This window comes from Perca fluviatilis, chromosome 24 (assembly GCF_010015445.1).
Source record: "Perca fluviatilis chromosome 24, GENO_Pfluv_1.0, whole genome shotgun sequence".
Classification (NCBI taxonomy): domain Eukaryota; kingdom Metazoa; phylum Chordata; class Actinopteri; order Perciformes; family Percidae; genus Perca; species Perca fluviatilis.
The window spans coordinates 17,014,666-17,030,519 of NC_053135.1; the positions used below are offsets into that span (position 1 = coordinate 17,014,666).

Sequence of the window (15,854 nt, forward strand, 5' to 3'; positions counted from 1 at the left end):
CGGGCGTGCAGGAGGATGCTATGCAGTGAGACGTGCGGTCGACAGCGGAACGGAAACCAGGAAGACGGGGAACGGTCAGACAACGAGGGATGGTCCCGCGCCACCCCCCACCACGGAGCGAGAGGGACCGGAATGACAGGACAGTAACGTGGCCACAAGTGGAAGGAACACGGATGAGGAGGCAGTAACACGGAGCAGAGACGGACTGACTGGGAAGGAAGTGCGGCGAACGAGTGGTTATGCTTAGGGAACGGACTATGACGCATGGACTTGGAAATCGTGGCGGAAGCTCGGACGAGAGTCCCATAAATGTAAGTATTTTCGGCTTAAATAATTGATTTAAAAATTACAACAGTCTTGTTTTGTGCTCTACACAGTCCTGTACATATATAGGCGTTTGGTGTTTTTTGCCCCCCCAACATCTCCTTCCAGGCAGCGCGGCAATGGTTAGTCCGCAGTTAGTTAGCAGAGCAGTCCCCCATTTCTCTGCCTTGAATGGACTCCATGCATGTCTACATTTTTAACTAAACTCCATTAGCAGCAAATTTCGTTTGATATCAGTGCCTAACACTACTTGCTTTGGAGACATCGATACGTGCTTTACATATACCGTCCTGTATCCACTTTCGGGCTGAAAACGAGCAGAAGTTTATTAAATCAAAATATGAGTCATGCGTTCGTGTTGTTGCCATTCATTATTGTACTGGTACTGGATTATTGTAATCATTTGTAATTCATTCCCTGTACATTGTTGTTGGATATGATACAGGACACTAATGAAAGCGATGGGGTTGGAGGGAAAGGCTACTGGCCTGTCTTTTTCTATTTTATTCATTTGAGTGCCTTTTTTATGTGTGTGACGTGTAAGTTATGGTTCTAATAGTTGACAATGGTTCTGTATTATAATATATTTTTATAAAATGTTTTTGCCTGTTAAGTTTACTTTATTGGGCAATAAAGACACAAAGAAAGTGTTCAATGACATCATCAATGACATTCAAAACGGTGATAACTGAAACAGATATACACACCATGCAGTGTGTATAAAAATATTTATTGCAAATGGACCTAAGTAGTACACATAAAACCATCTGCACCACCACCACCAAAAATGAACATAAAGTAACTAAAATATATACACGCGTATGACCCAGTTGTCAAAACCCACGCAATCGACATACACACACTTGCAGACTGCATCTTGGATGTTTGAGATCAATACTTGTCGCCTCTGGGGATGTAGCAGCCAGCTAGCAACGATGTATGATGATGTAACCGTAACCAAGTGGGGTCTCATTTCATAGGGGTAGGTTTTCACTAGAGATGGCCCGATACCATTTTTTGCTTCCGGATACCGATTCCGATACCTAAACTTGCGTATCGGCCGATACGGAGTACCGATCCGATACCAGTGTGTCATATATTTTATTATTGTTTACTAACTGTATACTACTATCCCTGTATGGATGTGATATTTCTTTCTTTGTTGTCGGTCTGGCTCAGGTTAAACTCTTTGTGAAACAAACAAACACAAACAATGAAGGCCCCAGAACTTTTTATTATGCAGTTTGACGGAAAAAGAACAAAAATAAACTACTTTAACGTAGATTTTCTTTAGGGCTTTATTACGTGGCATCGGATCAGTACTTCCCGATACAGATACCAGCGTTTTAGGCTCCGATACTGCCTATATAAAATAGCGTGTTTTATAGGGATGGTGTCACAGCACTTCACTTAAGGGAACACTTAAGGGAGACAGAGTTGGGTGGCAGTTCCATTTTGAAGAGAGCTGGGGTTGCATAGATTGGCTCTTGCATTTCCTAAGAAGTCCAGTTCATGGAATACCAACAGACACATTAACTTCATAATCCAATACATTTTAAACACCTTCCAAAATCATATTTAAAGACATTTTATTTTAAACTTTTTATGGACCCATAGTATTACATTGTATACCATGTTTAGAGACTTGACTGAGGTTCTCTGCTCTCCTTACAGACTACAGCTCCACTTCACACAGCTAAATTGTCTCTCCCCTCTGTGTGGGTTCTCATGTGTCTATGTAAAGTTCTACTCACTGTAAAAGCTTTCTTACAGACCGAGCAGCTAAATGGTTTCTCTCCTGTGTGGATTCTTATGTGTTGCTGTAAATGTCCACTCACTGTAAAAGCTTTCTCACAGAATGGGCAGATAAATGGTTTCTCTCCAGCATGGACTCTCATGTGTGCCTTTAAATGTCCTCTCTCTGTAAAAGCTTTCTCACAGACTGAGCAACTAAATGGCCTCTCTCCAGTGTGGATTCTCATGTGTGCGTGTAACATTTCCCTCATTGTAAAAGCTTTCTCACAGACCGAGCAGCTAAATGGTTTCTCTCCTGTGTGGATTCTCATGTGTCTTTGTAAATGTGCACGGTCTGTAAAAGCGTTCTTACAGACTGAGCAGCTAAATGGTCTCTCTCCTGTGTGGCTCCTCATGTGTTTCTGTAAATGTCCATTCTGTATAAAAGCTTTATTACAGAGTGAGCAGCTAAATGGCCTCTCTCCAGTGTGGATTCTCATGTGTGCCTGTAAATTTTCACTCATTGTAAAAGGTTTCTGACAGACTGAGCAGCTAAATGGTTTCTCTCCTGTGTGGGTTCTCATGTGTGTCTTTAAGTTTCCTCTCACTGTAAAAGCTTTCTGACAGACTGAGCAGCTAAACGGTCTCTCTCCTGTATGGGTTCTCATGTGTCTATGTAAATTTCTACTCACTGAAAAAGCTTTCTTACAGACTGAGCAGCTAAATGGTTTCTCACCAGTACCACGTCTTGAATCACAGACAGGGACTTCCTCATTATTCAGAGAGTCTAAACCTGACTGAGGTTCTCTGGTCTCCTTCCATTCACTGTCATCAGTCTCAGGTTCAGAAGTCTCGTCATCAGTATCTGGTTGTGAATGTGTATCTGGATCTGAGTTCATGGCTGGTTCTGGTCCTCCACAGTCCTCTCCATCAGCTACCGTTTTCATCTCTATAGATTGTCTTTGATGAAGCTCAGAGAACTCAGGTTTCTCTTCGTCATCTTCACTCTTCACAGGGACAGGAGTGAATGTGAACTTGGTGATATCAGCCTCCTCCAGCCCTTGAAGCTGCTCTTCATCCTGACTGATCCGGAGTTCCTCCTGTTCCTCTTTAATGTGTGGGGGCTCTGGCTCATCCTGGTCCAGACTGGAGCTCCGCTCCTGCTGATGTTCTTCACCAACAATCACTTTCTGGACATCTGAAGGTAAAGCTGAAACACAACCAACCATTAATGTGAATATTAACAGTAATTTGCTTATTAGCCAATTTCATTCATTCTTCCGGACACAAGTTCATAATGACATCATCTGATTTACCACGGGTCCCTAACGTCTACCATACACTACTGAGCACAACTCCCCTTGCTGCTGACTTTTTAGCCAAGAGCTTGTACACTTCCATTCTGAAAACTCAAGCCTCATCTCTGCTCTCCTACCCGCTGTAAAAGCTGTGCCCGCATGTCAGATAAACATCCGGCGCCGGTGTAGGTAGGAGAGACAGCAGAACGCGACGGGAGAAAGACGCCGCTGAGCTGGTAAAATCTGGTAAAACTGCTCACTCAGAGACACCAAAGGTGCCTTGCTTTGCAAACTCAGCCTGTCAGTCAGTCATCAGGGCAGAGAAACCACTGTTCTGCCTGCTTGCCTAAGAGGAAGTGTAACGTCAACAGCACCACGACCGCTTTCGGCTCGCCATTAATATCATGAGAGAGAGAGAGAGAGAGAGAGAGAGAGAGAGAGAGAGAGAGAGAGAGAGAGAGAGAGAGAGAGAAAAGAGAGAGAGAAAGAGAGAGAGAAAGAGAGAGAGAAAGAGAGAGAGAGAGAAAGAGAGAGAGAGAGAGAGAGAAAAGAGAGAGAGAGAGAGAGAGAGAGAGAGAGAGAGAGAGAGAGAGAGAGAGACTGGTAAGAGAGACCTCAATACAGTGACTCCACCGTGAGAGACACAAAGCCTTTGCGACGTGTGGATAAAAAAATAAGACTGAAGTCGCAGTTTCAAAATACTCTCTATTTGGCTCACAAGAGAGAGGATAAATAACATCATAGTCAATGAGAGTTTTTGACCGTCAAAAAACTATAAATCCTACAGCCTACTGTGGTTGTCAGAGCAATTTATAGAGAAGGCTCTGTGCTCTGGTGATGACATCATCCACTCCAAGTCTCCAATACACAACGCAGAAAAATCCTGAAACGAACACTAAACTTAAAGTTATTTAAAAAAAAAAAAAAAAAAAAGAAACTGTAAAAAGCTCTCAAAAAACTTAGTACACCCTGAAACGCAGAATTTTTCGTGAATGGCTTAAAGTTTGAATCACGTCTGTAGGTGAAAGAATGTAGGGGATGCATTTTGAAGGAGAAGAGGATTTAAAGCCTGTTCTCCATTTACTTTAATGTTAAAATAAAATGCTTAAAAGCTTAATATTTAAAAAAGTATAAATAGAAAAAAAAGTTGAAGTCCCATCATGTGCTGAAAGAGCTGAATATGTTGATAGTTGAATGGTTTTTATAGCTGAAAGTATACAGAAGTTAGAGATGACCAAAAAACGTACAGAAGAGGGATTAGGAATTGTATTCTATCCTATTTATTTGTGTATTTTCGATTCTGAAAATTTGTCGACTCATAATTCCATTGTCGTTCGAGGTATTGTGACTTTTTTTATTTTATGTTGAAAAGGAGGAGAGAGCGAGTCTGCCAGGGTTGGCCAATGTGTTTGAGAGCGGGGGAGGGTCCGTGAGTGATTAGTTACTGCGTGGGTAGGTAACGCCATCTACACTCGTGTGGCTCGCTGTCGTAGCGTCACAAGATTTACGTTAGGAGATTACGTTAAGAAATGCGAAGAGAGGAGACCACTTTGGAGAAGAAAAGAAAAATCCATATATGCACCAATGTGCAGTATAACAAAAACATGGTGTTTTTTGAAAATTAAAGCATGTAAACCTGTTCTGATAACCTCTAAATACAATTATGAACCTGAAAATGAGCATTACAGGAGCACTTTAAGCTAATTCAGGTCTGGTGAGACGCAACCACCGAGCACACCATGTTCACATGTCGCGTCACGATCTAATATCGAAGACAAAAAATTAAAAAACTTGCTTGAATGATAATAAAAGATAGCTTTGTTCTGCTCCCTGTGTTTCCATAAGGATTATTATTACTGTCGCAGGATGGGCTTACGCTGTACTGTAATACATACCGATATCGTTATTATGTCACCTCTTTTTCAGTACATTAAAGTAGGCATGTCCCTAAAAATATTTTTAAACGATTAATCTAGCGATTAATTTTTGGATTAATCTAATCATTTTTCAATTAGCAATTATTTTCCCATTGCTCAATTATTAACAATTTACACAAAACAAATTTCATTAATAACACTGCACTGATCAAGTAAAATGAATTTTTAATGCAACCTGAAGCCAGATGTAGGCTATCAATCCAACCACAAAATAAAGTCCCTTTCAGGAGGAATACAAAAATATAAACTTAAGTAAACAGAGGAAATGCAAAAAGAGTAGCCTGTATTTGCTTTTTTTTTTAACAGTAGTAGGCAAAATAATGAATAAGCTCTTTTCTTTCTTTTGTTTAACATCCAAGCTCTTCTCCATTTAATTTACCTTTTAATTATTTGCATCTAAAAGCTGGTTAAGCACTGTAGGGAGGAGAAGTTGGACAGTTGTTTTTTGTCTCGTTCCAGTGATTGGCACATCTGGCTACAGATTAGGTGTCCCTAGAACCTGCATATCTAACAGTAGTTCCGTTAATTTGCACGCAAGTTTTATTTATTTATTTTATTTAGTGAAGCGTTTACGTAATCTATGAATTGTCCCAGCCCTACATTAGTCATAGCTTTGTACGGACAAGCTGCATCAATCTTGTTCAACAGAGCAAGCAGCTGAGTTCACTTGTTTAGCGTCTTACAAACGCTACAAGCCTGTAACCGTTTGGTTGAAACTTGTAGTTCTGAAAGTTGAGTTGCACAGCTTAAAAAGGCAATGTTTATGTATCATTATTTTGATGTTTTGTTTAAAAAAAAAAAAAAAAAAAAAGAATATGGCACTTAAATGGCATTAAACTTTTTCGACATATGTGCAATTTAAGCAATGACAAAAGTTTAATTTTCTGAAAAAGGAAACTGAGAATTTCACTTTGAGGTTTTTTAACATTAATATGAGTTCCCCCGGCCTGCCCATGGTCCCCCAGTGGCTAGAAATGGTGATAGGTGTAAACCGAGCCCTGGGTATCCTGCTTTGCCTTTGAGAAAATAAACTCAAATGGGCCAATCAGGAATCTTCTCCTTATGAGGTCATAAGGAGCAAGGTTACCTCCCCTTTCTCTGCTTTGCCCGCCCAGAGAATTTGGCCCACCCATGAGAGAGAGACATCATGGCTTTCAAACAAGCAAAGTGGCAGTTGGTCAAGGCCACACCCCCACCCTCCACCTTGCCCCCCCTCTCTCCTCCTCAATAGCTACAGACACATAAATGGCACATCCTAAGGAAAGATCATTGTGGGACTGGCTCTAGTGGCTGTAATTCTGTACCAAGGCTGAATTTCAGGAAAGAGACTTCAGATCCAGTATTAGGGGACCACTAAGGCCTATATAAAAGAGACTTCAGATCCAGTATTAGGGGACCACTAAGGTCTATATAAAAGAGACTTCAGATCCAGTATTAGGGGACCACTAAGGTCTATATAAAAGAGACTTCAGATCCATTATTAGGGGACCACTAATGTCTACATAAAAGAGACTTCAGATACAGTATTAGGGGACCACTAAGGCCTATATAAAAGAGACTTCAGATCCAGTATTAGGGGACCACTAAGGTCTATATAAAAGAGACTTCAGATCCAGTATTAGGGGACCACTAAGGTCTATATAAAAGAGACTTCAGATCCAGTATTAGGGGACCACTAAGGTCTATATAAAAGAGACTTCAGATACAGTATTAGGGGACCACTAAGGTCTATATAAAAGCATTCAAAGAGCACCATGTCATGGGACCTTTTAAATAAAGCAAAAGTATGTCTTATAATAAGAATAATCTATACAATACTTGATTACTAAAATAATCGATAGCTGCAGCCCTACCATACAATACATTTGTTTATCTACTAATATACTTGCTAGTGCTGATCATAAAGGGAACTGTTGGATATGGTGGGTGGTAGGCATGGGCCGGTAAGCCATTTTCCTTCCTAACATAACTTCACAGAGCAGAAAAGTACACATTTTCTGCAAAGTTAGTACTTTTACTGTAGTGTTAAAATAAACTGAGCTGGTGACACATGTGTACACACACTTCATAGTAGGCGTAATTGTAGCTCTATCTATCTATCTATCTATCTATCTATCTATCTATCTATCTATCTATCTATCTGTGTTTTTTTAAAAAAAGCAATTAGATCATGTAAGATTTTGTTGAAATTAATGTTAAATCCATTCATTACAGATTCCGCTTAAGCGAACAGGTCTGTCTTCATGTTTCTTCTTTTTAGGGCAGGGGTAGCTCTGGCAGCAAAAAAATATGATTGTATTATTTGAACTTAATATGGTACACATTTAAAAATATACCAAATATTCTATAAGCTATGCTGTTTAAAACAAAATAGTAGTGTGTTCAATGGACCTTTTTCCCAGCAGACATTTTGACTTGTCATAGTAGGAACAGCACAGCTGAAATTGATAACCTTAACGATGGCTCAATTCCATCAAGTGTCCCCGTAAGATATTTCAGTGAGTCAGCATGCCCAATACCAGGACCTCTCCTAAGTGGAATGCAGCCATCAGTAATGGTTTAATACCAGGACCTCTCTTAAGTGGAATGCAGCCATCAGTAATGGTTTAATACCAGGGCCTCTCCTAAGTGGAATGCAGCCATCAGTAATGGTTTAATACCAGGACCTCTCTTAAGTGGAATGCAGCCATCATTAATGGTTTAATACCAGGGCCTCTCCTAAGTGGAATGCAGCCATCAGTAATGGTTTTGAATACACCTGTGCTTTTCCTACCATGACATGTCAAGATGTCTGCTGTGAAAAAGGTCTATGGAGGAAAAGAAGTTGTTTTTTTACCCAGACATTTCAAAATAATACATTTTAGAGCTGCAATTGCAATACTGTGGTATTTTTGCTGAAGGTTATCATACCTTCAGAATCTCATACCGGCCCATGCCTAGTGGGTGGGGTTCTGGACACCATGCCGTGTGCATAAAGGAAAGGGATGGAGGTAAAAGATGCCTCAATCACACAACTTAACTTTCTGTTTAAGCACCTGGAAAGTCCTGGTACCCATGCCAGACTTTTATTTAGGGATTTTTAAATCAGCTTTTAATGCTATCCATCCACATATTTTAGCTTGATCTAATTGTACATTTTGTCGGCTGGATTTAAGATAGATCTCAGGAGGTTTAGGGTGAATGGTTCTCCTTTTCCGCTGGCTCTCCTCAGGGCTGTGTCCAGAAATAAAAATCTAGCCTAAATTAGCATCCCATGTTTCAATAAGAAAAACAGTTACAAAGTTGTCTAGCTCGGCAAGATGAGAAAAGTTGCATCGGATGCTAGTAGGGATGTCACGAGAACCTTTACGTCAGTACCAAGTCGATACCAAAATTCACAAAAGCCGATGGTGCTCATTTTTCTACAGTAGGATTATCCCCGTGCACACCGACGCAGTAAGCCTCCGACTTTACAGAACATATACAGCAACTGCCTTCACATTTCACACAAAACTCCCAAACCCCAAATACGGGAAGTCTGTTTCTCTCTGCCGTTGTCTGTTACAGCCTAACGTTAGCTCTCATAGCTGACATTAGCTATCGGACCTCTATAACGTCTTAGGTAAAAAAAAATTTAAAGTAATAAATATGACATGACACTGTCCCAACCACCACCAAGTGTTGATAAAGAGAGAGGGAGGTGTTGTGTGGTGGTGGTGGAAATACATTTTTGTTATTACAGATTAGAGAGACAACGATTATAGATTTTGTTGGTACGATTATAGTCTGAAAAACAATCACGGTTATTAAGATGAACTATCAAGATTATTATGCATCAATTTATTGCACTGCTAATGTATGACATTACATCAACACTCTAGATTTAAATGTTCTTCATTGCTGCCTTTTGAAACCGAAATAACACAGTAACCGTGTTAGAATGTTTGGAAAATGATTATATGATCAATCAACCTTTTTATTTAAATTCATCTTAAAAGATTAGAGACTAGAGGTGATTCAGTCACACCACAAACCAAGGCCAAGTTAGTAACAACAGTGCTGTCCTTCAGGCCCTCAAAAAGCTAAAAACGGCCCTGCTAGCTGGTGTTTCTATATAATATGCAGCTGTCACAGGGAGATTAGCAGCACGTTGCCAAGGAATAAATTATGCAATGGAGAGATCTCTTTGCAGCCTTATGTCCCAGAGGGGATGAAGAGAAGTAAGTAAGCAACCCGGCTACATTGAGACTGCAGGCAAACGTGGCCCACTGGAATCTGATATAGGCCACATTTTAAAAAGGTAACGTGAACAGCCAAACAAAAAAATCTGATCTGAGCAAAAAATACAAAAATAGTTAGTTAGTTAGCTTAATAGCTGGGTTGATTTGCATTAAGAGATGATTTTATGCAAAGTACCCCATGCCAAGCTCTAGGTATGGTGAAGGGTATATGATGATGTGAGGCTATTTTAATTCCAAAGGCCAAGGGAACTTTATCAGGATGCATAGTATCCTGGATCCATGAAATAACTGGCCTTTAAAAATAAAAATCTGCTTGCCTCTATGGGAATTTAACATAGGGGTGTGTATACTTATGCCCCCTGTATTTTAAGGAAAAACATTTATTTTTTTACGATACATTATTCATTCACAAAGAAAATTGGTGTCCTTAAAGGTTGGATTTTTCCTCTTTTTTTTTTTTAAATTAAGCCATTAAGATCAATTTCCAAAAGATGATTTTTTTTATTCCTCTTTTTAGTCAACTTTAGCATGGCTGTATTCACTTATGCTGAGCACTGTATATTGGGGAGTGATATGTAAATTACGATTGTTTCCAACGTACGACCATTCTTAGGCCGGCCTCACACTGGCTGTGTGACGTGAGCGTGTCAGCTGACACCTATTTTTCACACGACATGCAAGCGTGTTGGAAGCGTTTCCAGGCAAAATAGAATGGGAAAAGATGTTTATATGTCATTTTACAACGAATACATATTAATAAATTACATTTTGATGTTTGAAAGTCTCTAGGTTTTGACATAAATGCAATTTAAAAAAAAAGTAAGAATAAATTATTGATTTTCAAATATTGCACCTGTCAATACAGAAGGAAATATTCTGTAGGCTATTTTGCCATCAACACTTTTCTGTAATCAGATCAGGATATATTTATGTTTAACATGAAGTATACTACTGCTTGAGCAGTGTTTCCTCTATGTTGATTTGACCGTGGCGGCCCCCCACGGCTACATTTCTGCCCCCCAGGGTATCAGAAACAGGGCTGCGTTGTTAGAGTGCATGTCGGAGAATAGCGCGGACACACAGCAGAAAAAGGGAGAAAGGAAAGGAAAAAGAGACGCTGTCCGGATGATAAGCCAGTTGAGATGGTGCGTGTACGTCCTTGAGAAGTCGTATAATATCTTATGTTGTCAGTTCATTTAATCCTGGTCCCCCTAATTTAAATTAAGTTAACTGGTGGTTTGTATTCTTCACCTGCGAGCTAAATTGCACGTGGCTGTTGATTCGATATAATAGCGATTGCTCAACGCCCTCACTCACCTTTGTATTTTAGGTGCATTATTTACATGCTGAAGTAGTTACACTGCATTAAGATAATGTAATTAATAGTGGGTTTATTGTTATTTGCTACAGAATGCTTGGCCTATATGTCAAGCTCACAGTTGGTCTATATATAGTAACTAAAAAAATACAGTTCAATCACAACTGATTGAACTTAGTTATCTTATAATAATAATAATAATAATTATATTACTTAGTTATCTTCTGTCGTAAACATAACGTTGTAGGCTATTGGAAACGTAGATTTAGGCATTTGAGCCATGTCAATAGAAATATTGCTTCTTTTCATAAATCCAAGGAACTTGTTATCGTAGCCTAGCTGTTTGAAAGCCTCGAGATCACGTTTCCAGCCCATGGTAACCAGTTGTTTTAGACTCCTTGTTTCAGAATCCGTGTGCTGCCTGCTATGACTGATGACAAATCCTTGTACACGGATAGCGCAGAGGTGTAGCAGAAGGTTGGAGTGCATGATATAGTTACGTTTTTAAGCCTAAATCAAGGAAACCTGTTGTTTCGGAGTACTCAGATAAAGTGATTCATGGCCTACTGAGAAAAAAGAGAAAACAAAGTCATGTCCTGCCGACTGATGTGATTAACGTGATAGTGTAGTGGACAGTGAAGCGGACTCGTTATTTTTATTTTTGCTGAGGAAGGTTCGAATCCAGCGGGACAAGGATCATCCTAATTACTTCTAAAACACATTTTCCCCGCTGTACAATGTTATAGTAATGTAGGCTCCGATATTCAGTTCAATTCAGTGTAGTTTTGAGTTGCGACATGCAAAGGCCAGTAAAGTGTTTATGAATATGTAGCGAATCGGTTGACGTGGGTAGGTTGGTAGGTTTACACGGCATCTGGACAGGCTCGGAAACCAGTAGGTGGAAGAACCAGAAGGCACCTAGCTAGCTAACACCGGCCTTACTTATACGCCCTGGTTGGTGTGATACGAACGTGTCATGACTCACACGTCGTAAAATGACGACTTCTGCTCTCATATCTGCGCCAGGTAGATAAATGAGGGCCGCTAGCTAGCTCCGGCTAACAGGCTGAGAACCATTGACATATAGAACAGGTTTAGCTAACGCTAGCTTAGCCTCGTTAGCAGAGCAGTAGAAAGAAAACTAACCTTCTCCTCGCGGCTTCGTCTCCGGTTTTAAAACCACCTCCAGCTGTTTCCGGTGTCGGTCCATGTCTGAGTAGCAGACTAATACTCCTCGGGGGTGTTCTGCCGTTATTTGGATGCGGCTAACGGCTACTCTCCGCTGACTGCTCCGGTGTTTAGGTCGGTAACTATGAACGGTAGTTGTCTTCTTCTTCTTGTTGTAGAATTCCGGCAGTGCTCTTCTTCATCTGTCCATTCCCGGCAGACTAGGCAGTGTTGCTGCCTCCCGCTGGTGATGAGGACGGTCCACATCAGAGCTCCTCCTGGACCTTTATTTCCCTAAACAGGTCCGTGGATTTGATGATCAAGGAAAATAATGAAACTTAAAATTGTGAAATGTCTGTTATTCAACTTGAACATGCAAAGTTAAACGAGCATAAGAAGAAATACATTAAAAGTGCAATACTTTTAAAAATAACTTAATATTTTACTAAATTAAATGACAAAAATATCCTTATTAAATTAATACATATGTATGCCCTTATAAGCAATGACATTCAAGATGGGTGTATTAGGCTATAATAACTATTGACTACGTTACAAAATATAATTTGTAAAACCTCTGTTGTGATCTAAAACCCTCTACACTTCTGATACTCACGTTCCCGTACACAACACACGCGCTACTGCCTAAACACAATATATTTATACATTTTGTGGACGTTGTTACTAGGTAACAACTTATACAACCATGGGAACCATACAGTACATCAGGCATCAGTGAGAAGGAGAATGGCCCCGTTGAGAGACTGTGAGCGGCCTCAGAGCGGCTGTGCGAGAGGAAAAGAGACGGCAAAGGCGACGTGAAGGGAGTTCCACGGTGAACAGTGAGAACGGTGGCTTCATGTGTTGTTAATACTGTCAGTAAAGTGAAGGCTGTTAACAGCGTGGAGACTTTACCCAAATTGCACAATTTATGCGGTTATGTAATCGCACAGAGTTACATCACGATTGCGATTAGATCAATCTTGCAGCCCTAAAAGAAACATGTTAAAATACACCTGTTCTTAAAGTGGAAGATCTGTAGCTTACAGTTTGTGCAGGATTGTCGGTCAATTGAAACATTCAGCATTAAAAACAGGCAAACTTCAGTCAACCCATACAGCTACTGTTCCTTTCCTCTGAATACTACTGGAGATTGATGTCACCACGAGAAAACATGTCAAAGAAGAAATGTAAATATACAACAGATGACAACAGGGGCTGTACAAATGTGTAATGAAAGGATGTAAAAAAAATGACCAAACAGTGTCTCTTTAAACATCAGGGGTATGATCTTCACTCAGAAATCTTTCTCAGTGGTGTGTCTGGTTTTCACTCCTGCATCCTGTTAGTCCATCAGTGGAGTTCTGCCTCCACCTAGCGGCTGAAACACAGAACAGCACGTTTCCTCCTCCCTTTCTCCCCCTCTTCACTTGACTGAATAAACCCTATATTATGCATTGCTATATCTACTGTAATATTGTTCGGGCTGCTACATATCCTTAATTTCGTACCTACTAGTAATTCAAAAGAGGTTTTTGAGAATGATGTCACATTCTAACATCCAGACTCTGTTGTGGAAAATCTCTTTGGTGTTCGGTGATGAAGCTGGAAATTAAGATGTCTGACACTCTGGAGTTATCTATGTTATTTTCTTTTAGTCTCTTGCAAGTAGAAGGAGACAGTCTAACAGAGTGCAAGCAGTCTGTGAGAGTGTCAGCGAGACAAAGAAAACTCAGGGTGTTTTTTTTTTTTTCATAGCTGAGCATGCAAAGGCAGGGACTGCACTTCTTGTTGACTCAGTAATTCTTTCTGCTGATTCTGCTTCTTTTACTGCTGAGTCTGTACTGGTCCAGAAAAGACTGCCTGAAGCTATTGAAGTTGGCCCTCTGCCAGGTGCTGCATAGGGCTGAGCAGCACGAGAGAGGGGGGGGCCGCGTAGCCTCAGTGCTACGGAGGCAGAAGGAGCTACGATTGCCTTTTAAAATAATAGAGCACTTATAATTGATTTCCTATAACTGATATATTATAATATCATATAGAAAACAGAGTAAATATTGTATGGTTTAAAAGTAAATACCTATAAAGTCATGAAAATATATAAACCATGCAGTAATGGATAATACATGAAAGAAAAACCACACATCAGATAAAAACTTTACACTACAACTCCCTGCTCATTGTTCTTGGGGACTTTAACAGTGCAAACCTCAGCAACATATCAGGTATGGTAAATGGAAGAATTTATCAGTCAGTATACTGTATATTATACAGCTTATATAAGGTAATAGAGAAATTAAGACTTAACATTACAGAAGCTCTCAAGGAGGTGCTGTGGCTTAGTTGGTTAAAGTGCCTGTCTAGTAAACAGGAGATCCTGGGTTCGAATCCCAGCAGCACCTTGTTGTTGCAGAGATTACCTCTGTTAGCATCCCATCAGCATGTGCACCCAATCCCCATGCTACAATGGTAGCAAATGAAAAAGGTAAAAAAGGATTGCAAAGGCATACTGTTTTCCCTGCCTTATTACATTTACACAGAAACACTACATTAACACAGAGTTAAAGTTTAAGTTTATTTCACCACTGACCTCAGTCAGCATCACATGCACCTTAAACCACACCCAACAGTGATGTCACACGGTCCTGGTGTACACCTGGGCCACATTCAGCCCCCACAAAATGAGCAAACCGTTTGTTTAACCTGTAGGAGGTGCTGTAGCTTAGAGGTTAAAGCGCCTGTCTCGTAAACAGGAGATCCTGGGTTCAAATCCCAGCAGTGCCTGTAGATCACCTCAACTCTGATTATCAGTTGATCACCTCAACTCAATGTTGTTATAAGCATTTACATACAGTGACCTGTTTATTGACAACAAACATAATTAAATTTCCCAGAGCCCAACAGTTATATGTAACATTAGGATATTAAAGGTGCCTAATGTAATACTGACAGCTAGTGTTTAAAATAGTTATCGCTATACAAATTCAAAATATTGGAGAGAGTCGTCTCCCCTGCCCCCTCCTCCCCAGACTCAAAGTTGACGGAGGTTGCCAGGCTGAGACCGCAGCATCCACAACAATGTTGCTAGGCGCTTGTCTCACATAGCCAGACATTACTTCACAGCACAGCCGAGTAGCTAACGTAAGATACTGGCTATATTGACAGTCATAAAAGCCTGTGCTCACGCGGAGCTCTGTACCCAACTGACAGACACACTTTTTCGACTTCGAATTATGGTAGGAACCGCTAAAAACACAACAACCCCGTCGGTCAGCCAGCCCCTTAAATGCCTTAGCCAAAGTTCAAGTTTATTTTACCTCTGACCTCAGTCAGCGTCACATGCACCTTAAACTACACCCAACAGCCGCTGATCCTTTGCATCGAAAGGAGCCCGTTGAGGTGGTTTGGGAATCTAGTAAGGATGCCCCCTGGGCGCCTCCCCAAGGAGGTGTTCCAGGCACGTCCAGCTGGGAGAAAGCCTCGGGGAAGACCCAGGATGAGGCGGAGAGATTTGACCCGTTTGAGAGGGACTGCGCCTCACCTGTAAAGTTGACGAGAGCAGGCGGCAGCAGCAGGCGGCGGTGACAAAAAGCTGGGGTAAAATCGGATAGTTTCCAGCCAATTCCAGCAGCCTTCAGGCTGAACAGGAAGGCAAAGAAAAACTCACATCTTGTTAGGTCCTATCCCGCTTAAATGAAATGTTATCAGACCCATATATCAGCTGGTACACAGTCTCCAGTTGTTTTTATTATGACAGAGTGGCTGTCAAAATGCTCTACATGTGATCTGTTGCTGATCTTAATGAACAGACTGTAGATGATCTGTAATCTGAACTGACTTAGTCTCAATGATTTCTAAA

At 40.6% G+C, this 15,854-nt stretch overlaps 1 protein-coding gene and 2 non-coding genes across 3 annotated transcripts; 2 read left to right on the forward strand and 1 right to left on the reverse strand.

Moving 5' to 3' along the window:
* Positions 1-1,538: 1,538 nt before the first annotated feature.
* LOC120554233 (zinc finger protein 501-like) lies at positions 1,539-12,066 on the reverse strand. Its single transcript, XM_039792991.1, has 2 exons — positions 11,978-12,066; positions 1,539-3,268 (listed from the first exon to the last, which is right to left on the reverse strand). The coding sequence occupies exons 1-2, from the start codon at positions 12,039-12,041 to the stop codon at positions 2,013-2,015; spliced, it is 1,320 nt and encodes a 439-aa protein (XP_039648925.1). The 5' UTR covers positions 12,042-12,066; the 3' UTR covers positions 1,539-2,012.
* A 2,257-nt stretch (positions 12,067-14,323) lies between these two features.
* Positions 14,324-14,397, forward strand: trnat-agu. The gene has a single exon. It is a non-coding gene; the product is annotated as a tRNA-Thr (tRNA).
* Positions 14,398-14,706: 309 nt separating this feature from the next.
* trnat-cgu lies at positions 14,707-14,779 on the forward strand. Its single transcript has one exon. It is a non-coding gene; the product is annotated as a tRNA-Thr (tRNA).
* The last annotated feature ends 1,075 nt before the right edge of the window (positions 14,780-15,854 follow it).